Below are 13869 nucleotides of genomic sequence, written 5' to 3'. Positions count from 1 at the left end.
GAAAGAAACAGAACTCGATCTCCGAAGATCTACAACAACAATGGATTTGCGGGATGTTGAGTGAGGCAATTCGACGTGAAGAATCTCCATTTGAATCTTCGATTATGTCATTTTGTATTCTGTTAAAAACTTCTGAAACGTTACCAGAGATTAATTCCTTGCCTTTATATCAAGAACGATCTGACATTCAATGCTCCTTATCCCTTTTCTAGGCGGTTTATCTACACCTATAAAAAGGTAAGCCTTCTTCCATGAACATCATCCTCTCAAATCGTGATTACACCAAAGAAATCTTTCCAGTTTAATGGCTTAATCATCAACCTTTCTCTCTGAATTGAAGGCCGGCCTCTGTTCCACCACCATTGAGATGAGATTTCTCAGATTCTGGGAAGCACGGAATGTCAAACACGGTGGCGAGCTGATGGGAGTGGATACGCTCTTCCATGATTCGAAGGTTTCTCTTTTTTTTTTTTGCAAAAATTCGAAGGTTTTTCTTTCTAAAACTCATGATCTTATTACTTTTACTATTCCAGCGTCTGCATTGATAAGTATTAAACTTTTTAAAGTTTCAGGAATTTTTATCATCGAGCTTAGTGTGTTAGATGTAGTAACATGAACCATCTCTTCAAAATTTCAGGCGCACTTGTCAGCCGTTCGTTTCACCTATCTTACCAAGTTCAATGAGATGGGGGACTCTGTTCATCCAAATACCAACAGAGATTATTGGGTTCCGAATAAAAACAAGGAGTTTCCAGGTCTGGTTGGTTTTAAACATGTATTCCATTTTTCTAATCTAATTTTCATCCCACAATAAACTATGATGTTGGGGTCAAAATCGGTCACGACGGAATAAATGTCTAAAAGTCCGTAAAAATCAGCATGAACGTTTTTACGAAAAGTAATCTTCGTAAATAAATCTTTACGAAGAGCCTTGCGGTAAAATCTTGTTCAAATCTCAATCGAACCACTAAATACCGATTGTCCGAAGGCAACGGACATGTATCCAAATCGGCCACGGGCAAGCTCAAGTATGGTCATTGGACCACGCACAAGCCAAGCTCGGTCGCTACGTAGCGACCGAACTGTGGGCAGGGCACTCTTCATTCTTCATTCGAAACTTTTGAATGTCGCTACGTAGCGATCGAGCACGCACACAGCTCGGTCACTACGTAGCGACCGATCACGAACATGGCTCAGTCGCTACGTAGCGACCGATCACAAACACGGCTCGGTCGCTACGTAGCGACCGAGCTCTCCCAAAACGTCGATACAACACAAATCCATGTATTCACGTCTACTCTTTAATGATATCTTCCGCAGGCCATGGCTAAACCATTCTATGTTCTCGTCACTCGAAGTCATCAGTCAAACTTTGCGATAAAAACCGCGGGAAGTTTGTTTTAATCGAAGAAACCGTAATAAACGTTTCGAGTCAAAGACGGTCTAAGGAGGCCTAAAACGCAGCTCGAAGCCCACTTACGATTTCTTAACCAAAAGCCCATAAGGCGATGACGGTTTATGCTTGGTTCATAAGGAAAGGATAAATGTCAAGTTTCCACGGATAAATCTGAAGTTTCCGAAGATAATCACGAAGATCTGGAAAATTGAAATATCCTCATTTTGATCTATGACGGCTTAGGGGCAGGAATGGAAAAGCGTAAACCGACCTAGGAGCAAGTATATAAGGAGTCCTAGGCGAGAGGCACGAAGGAGGGAACTGCTTCACAGCAAACTTAGCACTTAGAGCGATTTTAGGCAATTTTCCGTTTTTGTTATTCGAGCTGTGACTCAATTAGGTTTTTGCCATCTTAGGGTTTTAGAACTAGAAATCTCGCCGACAGCTCTCGTAGCCCAAGAACTTACCTTGTTGTAAACGCTCAAACACATATACAGAATAAGAACTATCTTGCTCTCTTTTTTTTATTTCTTATTTTATTAGTTTTTTCGTTTCGTTTTCTGATTGCTTGGCGTATGGTATTAGCAGATATCCGGGACCTTTGAGAAACTAGGGTTCTCCTACTTTCCTAATTTAAACGGAAATCGACAGTGCAGACAATTATAGAAGGAAACAATGGTTTGTAGGTGTTCTTAGCCTCATAAGAACAACTTTCAGTTGCAGACAATTATAGAAGGAAACAATGGTTTGTCTCAGTGTGTTTCAATCTACGAACATTGTGCCGTTACGTAACCCAAACCTACCTTTTTTATCAAACCTACCTTTCCTGCTGTATATACCTTAAAAAAAAATTCATAGAACTCTTTTGAGTACAAATTTAAAAGCAGTAGGTTTTACTTCGGCGTAGTAATAGTTTATTGGTATGTAAAAGATTATTCTCAAACTAACACCATGATGATAAATCCAAATGCATCTTAGTTTGTACACCTTTGTTAACAAACTTCTAATGATACACAATCTAAAACAGTTCATAGCATGAACAATTGATAAGCTGCATGAGCCCCTTCCATCGTTGCACAACCATAGATCTTACGTAAGGTAGTTTAGTCTTGGGATCGTCAATCACAAAGTCAACCTTGGTATGTGGGAATGAAAGTGAAAACACTGAAGTGAAGTAAAACCATGATATAGACATGTTTAATATAGCTTATCTTGGTTGTCTATATTGTTTTGTTCTAAGAGAAAAACCTGAGATACATATCATGCATTTGTGCAATATCATGTGACATCACAACAATCATATAAATAAAAAACCCAACACACTTTTATACTTTGACAATAAATGTTTTGCTCAACAACCAAATTTGAGAAAATAATACAGTTGTGGTCATTGTTTAAATTTGATTATAGCTAGTGCACATACATCAAAACATATGTGTGATGAAGTGGAACAAGAAAATTCAAAAGACAAATTTTCTAACACCTTGAAAGTGATGATTTCTAAAACTAAAAAATATTGTTTGTACATTTAACAATATTTTACATAAAAACTTATAAGATAAAATAATATTTAGATCATGGGTCCAATTATTTTGGTTATAATTTAAAATATTTGTTGTAATAATTTAGTTTGTAGATTTTATCTATGTAGTTGTAAGTTTTTTAAGCTATAGAAAAATATTATAACTTTTAAACCGCTGATTTAAGAAAAACTAATAAAACATGAACAAAAAATATAGGACTGTTCATTAAATTACTAAAAAAATGCCGAAACAAAAAGTTATAAAAAATTATAAGTGATTGAAACATTTCTATAGTCCAACCAATCTAATTAAAATTTAAATTATTTTCTGTTCATTTTCTCATAATCTTAATTATAATTTTCAATAACAAAAATATAAAAAGGTCAATTTTGTAAGACAAAACGAAATGAATAATATTTTATAATATTTATATATATATATTTCAAATTAAAAATTAAATAAAAATCTCAGGCGTATCCTAATGATCCAAGAACATCAATCTAATAAAATATACATTGCTGTTAGATCATTAGGTAGCCCATATGAATTTAAATTGAGAATTGTTGTGTCAATTTTTACTTTATAAATATGAATAAACATTCTCAACTAAACACATATATGCCCACAACCAGATCAAATAAAAATATTCTACTTACAACACCACATTGGATAACAAATCAAAAATAGAAATTCAACTTACAAACAAAATGTTAGTTTTTAAAAGTTATTCCAATAATTTTCTAGCAAGAATATTCTTAACTGTTGTGAAGAGTACTGTCACTGACCCTCATTTGGTCCAACATCAATCAACTTACCTTGATCAAAATTTTCAAAAAATTAAGAATATTTACACAATCAGTAAATCCAAATACAAACAAAAAAAGCTTCCAAACAGTACATTTTAAATAAATATATATATCACATCCTGCGCGTAGCGCGGACAGACCCTAGTATATATATATATTAGATAAAACAAATTGTCATCATTAAATAAAGTTAGTTTATTATTATTTAAAAATTTTGCAATATAAAAGTCCTGTAAAATTTAAATACATAAATTATTGTACTAATTAAATTAGAAAATACCAATAATTAAATTTAACTGAGTTAGTTTTATTGTTCTGAAAATTTAAACGATTTTGATTTATTTAATTTCAATAAACTAATAAATTAATTTAATATATCTCCCAGCCTTTTTCATTCATGACATTCATCAATTCCAATGTTAATTTTTTTAAATTTTGATCTTTTAACTAAATGAAAGATTGCAGTTTTCTAAATTTATTTGGCAGGTAAAAGATTAGGCAAACAATTTTTATGGAAACAGTTATTTTTATGCCTTATTTACTAACTGTAATTATGATTAAGAGGAAAAAAGGGAGTGGCATTAGATAATTTAAGAGTTATTTCAAGGATTAATTCATATTTGTACTTCAGTTTTAATAGATTAGATGTTGCAAAACAAAGCGAATGAGTGGTCAGCTCGGTGATTATCAAAAGGAGGAAAAGAGGTTCTCTTCAAATCTATTGCGTTAGCACTTCCGACCTATGTTATGTCCAACTTCTTGCTCTCTTTAGACATTTGTGAAAAATTTGAAAGTGCCAATGCACACTTTTGGTGGAGTTCTAATCCACCAAAAAATAGAAGAAACTTTGCTTCCAAAAGAAGAGGGTTATATTGGTTTTCATATGATCCATGAGTTTAATTTGACATTGTTGGCAACACAATCATGGAAATTAGTACAATTTCTTGACACTTCTGCCTCGGGTTCTTCATGGAAAGTATTATAGGCTTAGTTCGCCTTTATGAATAAGTTCTACTCCTTCATATGTATGGACTAGCATTTCAGCTGTCAGGAAAATTATTGTTATTGGAGATTAGACATGAGATTCATTCAGGTTATAAGGCAAAAGCATGGGAGGATATTTGTATTCCAACTTTCCATGCGAGGCCTGTCAGGCCTATTGTTCCGGTAGTTCATCCCAGAATGATACATAGCAACTTCATTAGAGATGATTCAAAGGAATTGTATGTCGAAATGCTTGCGAATGTTTTTTCTCCACAAGATATAGTGTTAATTAAGAGCTTGGCCATAAGCCAAACTATACATCGAGACACTTATTGTCGGAACTTTACAAAGAGTAGACAATACACAGTTAAGTCGGAAAACTAGGTTGCTAAAAGTCCTTAAGGAAACTGAGATAATATTTTCAGAGCTTAGTATCACTAAGCTCTAAGCCTGCGGTTAGAAAGTTAATGTTCCTCAGAAAATGTGTCATCTTATATGGTAACTGGTAACATGACATGTAGATGTGACAAGAAATCTGCCACATCGTCGTGATAATCATTGTCCTAATTGTGGGGAATCCAATGAATCTATGACTCATGCCATTTTTGAAAGTCCACCAGCTTTACAAGCATGGGCCTTATCGACTACACCTTTCAAACCGAACATGTTCACGGTCTTGAATGTCTATACCAATATGGATTTTCTTCTGGCGGAGAAACAATATTGAAGATCTGAAATTGGATAGAGATCCATAGATAATCTTGTATCTTTAGAAATCAAAGAATATTAAATTATTCAAAGAAAGTAAAATTGATCTACTAGAGATGATCAAATATGCAGAAGGAAAATGTCAAGCTTGGTTCTTTATGCAAAAGGAGAATGTCAAGCTTGGTTCTTGGAAAATTCAGTAGATTCTACAGTAGCACAAATACTACCTATTATTGATTCACAAGCCATATGCTTGCAGAATGTATACTTGGTGGATGGCTGTTTGACTTCAACATTGCAATTTAATGGTTGTGGATGGATTTGGAATGATACACCTGAAAAAATTCAGCTTATGGGTACAAGAATCCAATGAAGAAGAGAGTCATATTTGCATTCAGAGATAGAAGCTCTTGATTGGGCAATGGAAAATATGTCGTGTCATTCTACCTGTCAAAATTTTGGATCAGACTGCAAGGATTTGATCGCTATGATTAGAGAATCTCAGGCATGTCCAAACTTCTCGACAGAGCTGAAATTGATATCAGTGCTACAGAGAAGATTACAATCCTTCAAGATATCTTACATACCGCGAGACCATAATACACTTGTTGATTCTTTAGCTAGAACTGCAAGATTCTTTCGTAAGGAACTTTGTTTTTTTGGTTGTTATATTCTGTTTTGACTTTCCAACCACTACTTATTTGAGTAACAGAATGATCTTTTGATATTAAAAAAAAAACACAGTAAAACTCTATAACGTGATAATATGGATTGTACAAGATCTTATTAACTTGTAAAATTATTATTCTAAAAATAAATTTTTATATTTTTGAATAGTTTTATCAAAAATATTTACTTTTTGATGACTTTACATGATGTCCTTCTTTTAGTTATGACACACTAATTGATGGTCAAACACAAACATAACCTCATTTTTGTCATATATACTATAAAAATGTATCATAATTCACAAATGCTATTATTATTTTTTGAAATTTGTGGTTTTCACTCAAAAAGGCTTGTCTAAGTCGTCTTCATCACTTATTTACGAAATTTTCACTGTCATCAATATCACCAACCACCGTTAACAATTAAAATCAAACTCTAAATGCACTTAAAGTCGACTTCTACATCTTTTTATCTCAATTCTTACACACACAAATCATTTATCATGCATATATTAGTTTTGAAATTATCCACTTTGTGAGTTTCTCTTAGCAAAAGTCTGCTAGTTTATCTTTCTAAGCAACAAAGTCAATTACACTTCCTGAAAAGTCTCTATAATTTTTCAAAAGAATCCTATGAGGTGTCATCCAAAACATTTTAGCATTTGACTGGAATTAGTTATATAGATTGTTTGCTACAAGAAGACTTTTAGGAAAAGTCTTTCCTAACATTTCACAAGAAATCTTTGAGGTGTTTACAAGATGTTTTCTCATGTCAGTTTTGCGATTGAAAAATTATTAAAACATTTGATTAAAATTAATTACTTGGCAGGCTTCAGGACAAGTCTCTTGATGATAAGACTTCCGAAGAACTCTCTTGGTGAGAAGACTTCCCCCGAAGTCTACTCGATTTTGTTCACACCCCTATTTTTAAGAACAAATTTATGGGAAGTCTTCTCACCACCACGATGAGACTTCTATGTCTCCTGGTGAGAAGACTTCCCCTGAAATGTGTTCTATCGTTATTCCAAGATTTTGATCATACTCTTAGTTTTAAGAGCAGACTTATGGGAAGTCTTCTAACTATGAAACTCCTTCAGAACTTTGCTCGTATGAAGTTAAACATGGTCAATTGTAAAACTAACATTAGCACATTTCGTATTCGGAGACTTCATATGTCAGTAAAAAAATTTCTTTAGAAGTCTACTCATAGCAAAGTTCTGAAACTCAAATTTATAATAAAAAAATTAGTCAATTGCAAAACTAACATATTTTTAGATATTTTAAATTAGATATTAAATCTAAAGCTACATAATATATTTAAATATATATTTTGATTGGGTATTTGTGGATAAGTGAAATATTTTGGTTCGAATCATGTTCAGTTCTTGGATTCATTGGTATATTTTACCATCTTCAAGTTACTTTGATATAACTTTTTGGATTAGATTTGGTTTGGTTTTTTCGGATCTGGATATTTTGCCCGGCCTTAAAATTGAAAGGTATGTAACGGAAGTTATTTCTTAAGGTTTTTGATAAATAGAAGGAGGGGAATATAAAATACAATTATCATAAATAGACAATTTTCAAGTTTTTATCACAAAAGTAGATCACAAGGAGGAAAGTGGCCAAAATGTTTCATTTAATAGGTAAAAAGATCATAATACCCTAGATAAATTAAAAAAAAAATTAAAAAATTAAAAAAAATTATTGTTTTAGATTATATGTTTTCGAATTCGAACTTTTTTTTGAAATATTTTTTTCGAATTTTTTTTTAATTTCTTTTTCCAAATTTTTTTTAATTCAAAAATACGTTTTGTAACTATTTTAAAATTTTTATTTTCAAATTTTTAATATTTACTTTTTATTTTATAAAATTTTAAACTTCAATACCAAATCTACGACTTTTAACTCAAAATCATAAGGTTTGAATTAGTTAACCTTATGAGTATAAATATATATTCATTTTGATTCTTAGATTATATTTGTGACCAAAATTTTTTTTTAGTGCTATCCTGGGATATTTTCTGAATATAAAAGATTCACTAATTAATGTTCTTTATCCTAAATATGTACAAGGCAGGCAAAAACTAAGGTCTTAGGAGGTACGGCGGTTTGATTGATTCTCTAAAAAAGCAAAGACATCGCACCGTCACCTTCTCAGATCTCTCTCTCTCTATCAATGGATTATGTGACGATGATAAAAGACGATGAACCACAGGAAGAAGAAGAAATCTCCGATAAGTTTCTCTGCTGCGTCTGCCTGTAAGTGTGTGGAATTTACAATCATCTGTTTTGTAGATCTCATAGTCTTCGAGAACTTGTATTCCTTTGAGTCAATGATTGTGCAAATACGTTCTTCTTGAAACTAATCGTTAGAAATGGACATTTTGTGTTGCGCAGGGAACTTCTTTACAAACCAATTGTGCTGTGTAAGTTTTACTTCGACTCTCAAAACAAATATCTCTTTCTGTTTGATATTCTGATGCATTCTTTTGGATTGCAAACTGCAGCATGTGGTCATCTATCGTGTTTCTGGTGCGTACATAGGTCCATGAGTGGCTTGCGCGTGTCTCATTGTCCCATCTGTAGAGACCCTTATCTTCACTTCCCCACTATCTGCCTTAAGCTTCATTTCCTCCTCAAGAAGTTATACCCCATCGCCCATAACAAGAGAGAAGCACAACTTCTTAGTGAGTTCTTCTTTGCTTTGAGTGTCACCTTCTCTATGCTGTTGGGTTCAGGTGTAAGTAACTTTTGTTGATTTATTGTCTTGGTTTCCAGAGGATGAACAAGCACGAGCTTGTTTCTCACCTCAGATTGATGAACCAAAGGCTAAGCTTCAGTCTCTAAGTGTCTCTGGTGAGTGTATTTACATGATGAGATCCCTTTCTAGTCAACTGTTTTTATGCTTATGATTCTATTGTATTTAGATGAGTGCTCTAATACAGAACCCCTGGAAGATGCAAAAACTGTTAACGTTCATGAGAACGACTTACCTAAGAATGGCATTTCAAAAGATGATTTGCTCTGTTCAGCATGTAAGGAGCTGCTCGTCCGACCTGTGGTTCTCAACTGCGGACATGGTATCATCATCTTACATGTTTTGCTTTTCTTTCTTTCTTTCCGAGTTTTCCCCTTATAATATAACGTGTCATGGCTTTTGCAGTGTATTGCGAAGGTTGTGTAGTAGATATGATGGATCAAGAAAGCGAAAAGATCAAATGCAAAGAGTGTCATGTTTGTGACCCGAGAAGATTTCCCAAAGTTTGTTTGGCTCTTGAGCAGTTTTTGGAGGAAAACTTTCCTGATGAATACATTTCAAGGAGAAGTGGGATTCAGAAAACGCTTGCCCATGATAGCAAAGGAAGTAAGTTGTTGTTGTTACATTGTGAGAACTCTATGAATCATCTGTGTACACAAGAGATTCATAGTTTTGTAATCATTGATATGTAGATTTTCAAGAGTATCACAAAGAAGGCACATCCTCATCAGACGAAAACAACAACAACAACAACAGTCTTCCAAGGTGGGCAAACCCTGCCTGTAATGTTCACATCGGAGTTGGTTGTGATTCTTGCGGAGTAAGTACATTGTTGTTATTCTAAACAGAGTTGTTTATAGTTCATTATTCTGAGTGGTGATGTGACATTTGCAGGTGTATCCAATAGAAGGGGAGCGATACAGGTGCATAGACTGCAAGGAGAAAATGGGGTATGACCTTTGCAAAGACTGTTACGAGACTCCTTCTAAAGTTCCCGGGAGATTCAACCAGCAACACACTCCCGACCACAAGTTTGAGCGTGCATCGGTTCGTCAGCTTCTGCTCAATCTCAATTCTATCGGTATCCTTGTTGGCGGACCGATGGTCCATGAAGGCCGTGATGAGAGCGAGGAAGGGCCTCCTGATTCTGATGTGTCAACATCATCGAGCCCAGAATGAAATAGCAGTCTAGAGAGAGTGACATGGTGTGTACTTGTTGAAGGTGGTTTGTGATCGTATAGTTTTAAAAAGAAAAATTGTAGTTTTTCAAAGGAAAGTTCATTTGTTACTCTATGAACATATAAATCATTTCCTCAAGCTTTTTTTCTCTGAGTTTGTGGTTCGGTTTGTGCCATCTGATTTACTTTAAAAGATATCAACGCTGGTTTTAATTTCACCTCGTTGCAGCAGCTGCTCGAATCGGTTATTTCAGGTATTGGGTAGTTGATTAGGGGATTTTATATAAATCATTTTCTCAAGCTTTTTTCTCTGAGTTTGTGGTTCGGTTTGTGCCATCTGATTTACTTTAAAGATATCAACGCTGGTTTTAATTTCACCTCGTTGCAGCAGCTGCTGCTTTTTGTATCTTGGCTCATGTAAATATGTCAGCTCCTTGGATAATTTGTTCATCCGATGAACCAAAACATGAAATAATGATGTCGATTCTTATTACTACATAGGCGGTAAACACCACCCAGCATTTACTGAAATCACATGATCAATTTTTGAAGATGTGTAAACATGTTGATATTCACCAATCAAGCCCTGTTGATTCAATATTTTGGTTGATGGTTGTTGAATCATTCTTATATCCAACATTGTGAAGCAAAACCGTAAGAAAGCAAGATCATGTTGCAGAGTTTGTTATTCCGACTTTGGGAGAGTTGCTTGGTTTATTTGGCCAACGTAGTGCCATGAATTGCTACTGCAATCACACTATCATTTCTTCGGGGTTTGTCACGCTTTAAACACATGGAATAATATTTTACCGATCAAGCGGTGCTGATTCAGTATATATTGGTTTTCGTTATTGAACCCGTCTAATAAGCTGTAAAAAGCAAGCCGTGGGAAAAAAAATCTACATGTTTAGAATAAGTGCAGCCTTAGATTACAACAGCAAGAGTATACTAGTCTGTAAGTTACAACACCTGTCTTAAGCTACTAAGCTTTCATGGAGTTGCAGGTCCGGTACTAGTCAAATTTGGCCTGGTTTCTGACATTTCAACTTCATAAACACCTTTGATTATTGCCTGTTGGATTGCTTGCACCTCATATCTGCAAAAACAATTTCGATTATACCAATCATATATTTCTTTAATAGTTTTTTTTCAAACAGCAAGGGTATATAACACATGGAGGAATCTCAAAGGAAGAAAGTAGTTACTTTGCAACAAGGTTCCTGACAAGTTTGAAGTATATCTTCCAAAAGTGATCTTCCTTTAAGAGACGTGGGCATAACTTAAATCTCAGCTGTGAGAGTTCCTGCAATTGCCAAAAAAACAAAAAAAAAAAACAAATCTTGTTCAGCTTCGAAAGCTTTCTATAAGATTTAACTCAATGTTACTAATCGGCAAAACAAACTCATCTTGAACAGCAAAAACTCGGCAGGTTCAAATCATTAAGACAAAGAGAAGGATCAAAAACCTTGGATTTGGACAAGACGAGAACGGCGTGTCTCTCCTGCCAATCAGACAAATCCTTCTTCACATTCTCAGAGGAGCTCACTTCTTCATCTTCTTCCAGAGGATTTACACACGCTTCTTCGTCTAGTTCCACAAACATAATCCCCATATCACTACTGCTTGATTGTTCACCAATCGAGAAAAAAATCATCAAATTGAGAATCGAATTCGAAATTACCGTAGAGAGAGAAGTTCTTAAACGTGTCAATGGTGAAAGATCTGACGTGATCGATCAATTCAACAGTCACTCCTAGCAAATCATCATCTTCGTTCCTGCTCGAGGATCCATTTATACTAGGAAGTTTCCTCTTCTCCTCTCTAAAGAAACTTCGTCGAATCCTCGAAGCTATATTCATCGAAGTGTCTCTCTCTCTCTCTCTCTCTCTCTCTCTCTGGTGACACAAGAAGAACCCGAATGAATCCCTTGAAGAATGACAAGAAACAGAAGAAAGTAAAGGTAAAGAGGCTTTTATTGGGCCTAAAATCTAATTACAAAAGCCCATTAACATTAGGTTTTAGACGAGAAACCCTAATTGTTTCACTAGCCGCGTCGTATATAATCCGCCACTGAGTCTACACTCATAATCTTCTGGAAGCAGCCCGAGAGTAATCGAATCAGTGGAGAGATGGTGTCTGGTTCAGGGATATGCGCGAAGCGTGTCGTGGTCGACGCGAGGCACCACATGTTGGGGCGTCTTGCTTCCATCATCGCTAAGGAGTTGCTCAACGGACAGAGAGTTGTGGTGGTCCGATGTGAGGAGATTTGTCTGTCAGGTGGATTGGTTCGACAGAAGATGAAGTACATGAGGTTTCTCAGGAAGCGCATGAACACTAAGCCTTCTCACGGTCCCATTCACTTCAGGGCTCCCTCTAAGATCTTCTGGCGTACAGTTCGTGGGTTCGTTTTCTGAATCTTTGCATTCCTTTGAACTTGTACACTTGCTTCTATTGTTAATCTTGAAAATGAAGATCAGTAAATGTATGCAGGACTATAGCAATATCACGTGCTAGTATCTTTTTTTAGCTCATTAGAGTTTGTATCTATGGCTGCTGCTGTTGAAAATGAATCATTTTGGTAATTTTGAAAATGTATTAGTGGAAGTGATGTGAGAGAATGTTTTCAAGTTGTTTTTTGATTGTGTCACAGGATGATTCCACACAAGACCAAGCGTGGAGCTGCTGCTCTTGACCGTTTGAAGGTTTTTGAAGGAGTCCCTCCTCCTTACGACAAGGTCAAGAGAATGGTCATTCCTGATGCTCTCAAGTAAACAAATTCTGAAACTTTTCTTCTGTTTGTAATAGTTAATGTCCAATGCGTTTCTGCTATCAGCTTGTTTCTTACCTTTTGTTTTGTTCTTGCATAGGGTTTTGAGGCTCCAGGCTGGTCACAAGTACTGCTTGTTGGGCCGTCTTTCTTCTGAGGTTGGCTGGAACCACTACGACACCATCAAGGTATGTCCCTGTTCTGTAATATAAAGTTTATGGAACAAATGTTTCGTCATTTAAGATTGTTTTCATAAATATAATATTGAGTTTTGAAGAACCCTATAAGGAGAGAGTTGATGATACATTAAAATATTATGTGGGTCTTTTGAGTAGTAGCATGAGCAGATATAGTTGGGGTGGTAGGTTTGCATTTTACTGAAACATCTCTTTCATTGTTTGAATGCTGAGTTGATCATGTAGTAAAAATGAAGATGGTCTGGTAAACCCTGCGCATCTAACTCAAAACTTAGGAGCGTGTACAATTCATTTTTAGTTATGTGGACATCATCTGGAAGAAAATGCGATTTAACCATTTGTATAATGATATTGCAGGAGCTTGAGGTCAAGAGAAAGGAGAGGTCACAAGCTGTGTATGAGCGTAAGAAACAGCTCATCAAGCTCAGAACTAAGGCCGAGAAGGTTGCAGAGCAGAAACTGGGAGCCCAGCTCGATGTTCTTGCACCGATTAAGTACTGATAATTCGCATCTGTCTTTTGGTTTAATACTTGCTGCGTTTGTGCTCGTCTCGATTCTACCCTTTGAATTTCGGTTTTGCATTTGTTAGCTTGTAAACGTAAAGATTGGAATGAGACATTTTGGTTTTCTTATTGGAGCTTCTTTTTTGTTATTATCACTGTTGACGTATCTCAAATATTAATTCGAAGGTAGAAAATTTCTACATGGAAATACTCGAGTAGATTTCCAATACTGTTCTGTTTTAACTTTTGTCTCGGTAAAAAAAACAAAAAAAAAACTTTTGTCTCGTTAGAGTTGTGATGGTAGGAAAGTTAAATTACTGCATGTATTGCTCGGACTGGCTAGTGGCATACAGTATCTAAAGAGCTCTATTTTCACGT

General features: G+C 35.2%; 3 protein-coding genes across 4 annotated transcripts; 2 read left to right on the top strand and 1 right to left on the bottom strand.

The window, feature by feature from the left end:
• The first annotated feature begins 8090 nt into the window (after positions 1–8090).
• On the top strand, positions 8091–10242 carry LOC103828597 (E3 ubiquitin-protein ligase PRT1). 2 transcript variants are annotated; one of them, XM_009104212.3, is made up of 8 exons: positions 8091–8347; positions 8486–8514; positions 8596–8775; positions 8867–8944; positions 9034–9168; positions 9252–9452; positions 9539–9666; positions 9741–10242. In XM_009104212.3, the coding sequence occupies exons 1-8, from the start codon at positions 8265–8267 to the stop codon at positions 10023–10025; spliced, it is 1119 nt and encodes a 372-aa protein (XP_009102460.1). In that variant the 5' UTR covers positions 8091–8264; the 3' UTR covers positions 10026–10242. The 2 variants fall into 2 exon arrangements, with proteins under 2 accessions (XP_009102460.1, XP_009102459.1); XM_009104211.2 differs by having other exon boundaries at positions 9016–9168.
• A 581-nt stretch (positions 10243–10823) lies between these two features.
• LOC103828596 lies at positions 10824–11973 on the bottom strand. The gene is made up of 4 exons (XM_009104210.3): positions 11706–11973; positions 11490–11611; positions 11230–11327; positions 10824–11120 (listed from the first exon to the last, which is right to left on the bottom strand). Exons 1-4 carry the CDS (start codon positions 11881–11883, stop codon positions 11015–11017), a joined length of 504 nt encoding a protein of 167 aa, XP_009102458.1. The 5' UTR covers positions 11884–11973; the 3' UTR covers positions 10824–11014.
• Positions 11974–12094: 121 nt separating this feature from the next.
• Positions 12095–13646, top strand: LOC103828595 (60S ribosomal protein L13a-2). The gene is made up of 4 exons (XM_009104209.3): positions 12095–12425; positions 12675–12791; positions 12892–12979; positions 13346–13646. Exons 1-4 carry the CDS (start codon positions 12154–12156, stop codon positions 13487–13489), a joined length of 621 nt encoding a protein of 206 aa, XP_009102457.1. The 5' UTR covers positions 12095–12153; the 3' UTR covers positions 13490–13646.
• The last annotated feature ends 223 nt before the right edge of the window (positions 13647–13869 follow it).

This window comes from Brassica rapa, chromosome A07, assembly GCF_000309985.2.
Source record: "Brassica rapa cultivar Chiifu-401-42 chromosome A07, CAAS_Brap_v3.01, whole genome shotgun sequence".
Classification (NCBI taxonomy): domain Eukaryota; kingdom Viridiplantae; phylum Streptophyta; class Magnoliopsida; order Brassicales; family Brassicaceae; genus Brassica; species Brassica rapa.
This window is presented reverse-complemented; position numbering and strand designations above follow the sequence as displayed.

What these genes read in the sequence shown, in the direction of transcription:
- LOC103828596 (XM_009104210.3), bottom strand. Translation starts at nt 11,883, where the DNA reads ATGAATATAGCTTCGAGGATTCGACGAAGTTTCTTTAGAGAGGAGAAG. An exon ending in TAAGAACTTCTCTCTCTACG is followed by an intron (nt 11,612 to 11,705) that starts GTAATTTCGAAT and finishes TTGTGGAACTAG; the next exon opens with ACGAAGAAGCGTGTGTAAAT. An exon ending in GTCAGGAACCTTGTTGCAAA is followed by an intron (nt 11,121 to 11,229) that starts GTAACTACTTTC and finishes TTGTTTTTGCAG; the next exon opens with ATATGAGGTGCAAGCAATCC.
- LOC103828597 (XM_009104211.2), top strand. Translation starts at nt 8,265, where the DNA reads ATGGATTATGTGACGATGATAAAAGACGATGAACCACAGGAAGAAGAA. An exon ending in TTACAAACCAATTGTGCTGT is followed by an intron (nt 8,515 to 8,595) that starts GTAAGTTTTACT and finishes TGCAAACTGCAG; the next exon opens with CATGTGGTCATCTATCGTGT. An exon ending in TGCCCATGATAGCAAAGGAA is followed by an intron (nt 9,453 to 9,538) that starts GTAAGTTGTTGT and finishes ATTGATATGTAG; the next exon opens with ATTTTCAAGAGTATCACAAA.
- LOC103828595 (XM_009104209.3), top strand. Translation starts at nt 12,154, where the DNA reads ATGGTGTCTGGTTCAGGGATATGCGCGAAGCGTGTCGTGGTCGACGCG. An exon ending in TTCTGGCGTACAGTTCGTGG is followed by an intron (nt 12,426 to 12,674) that starts GTTCGTTTTCTG and finishes ATTGTGTCACAG; the next exon opens with GATGATTCCACACAAGACCA. An exon ending in GTCATTCCTGATGCTCTCAA is followed by an intron (nt 12,792 to 12,891) that starts GTAAACAAATTC and finishes GTTCTTGCATAG; the next exon opens with GGTTTTGAGGCTCCAGGCTG.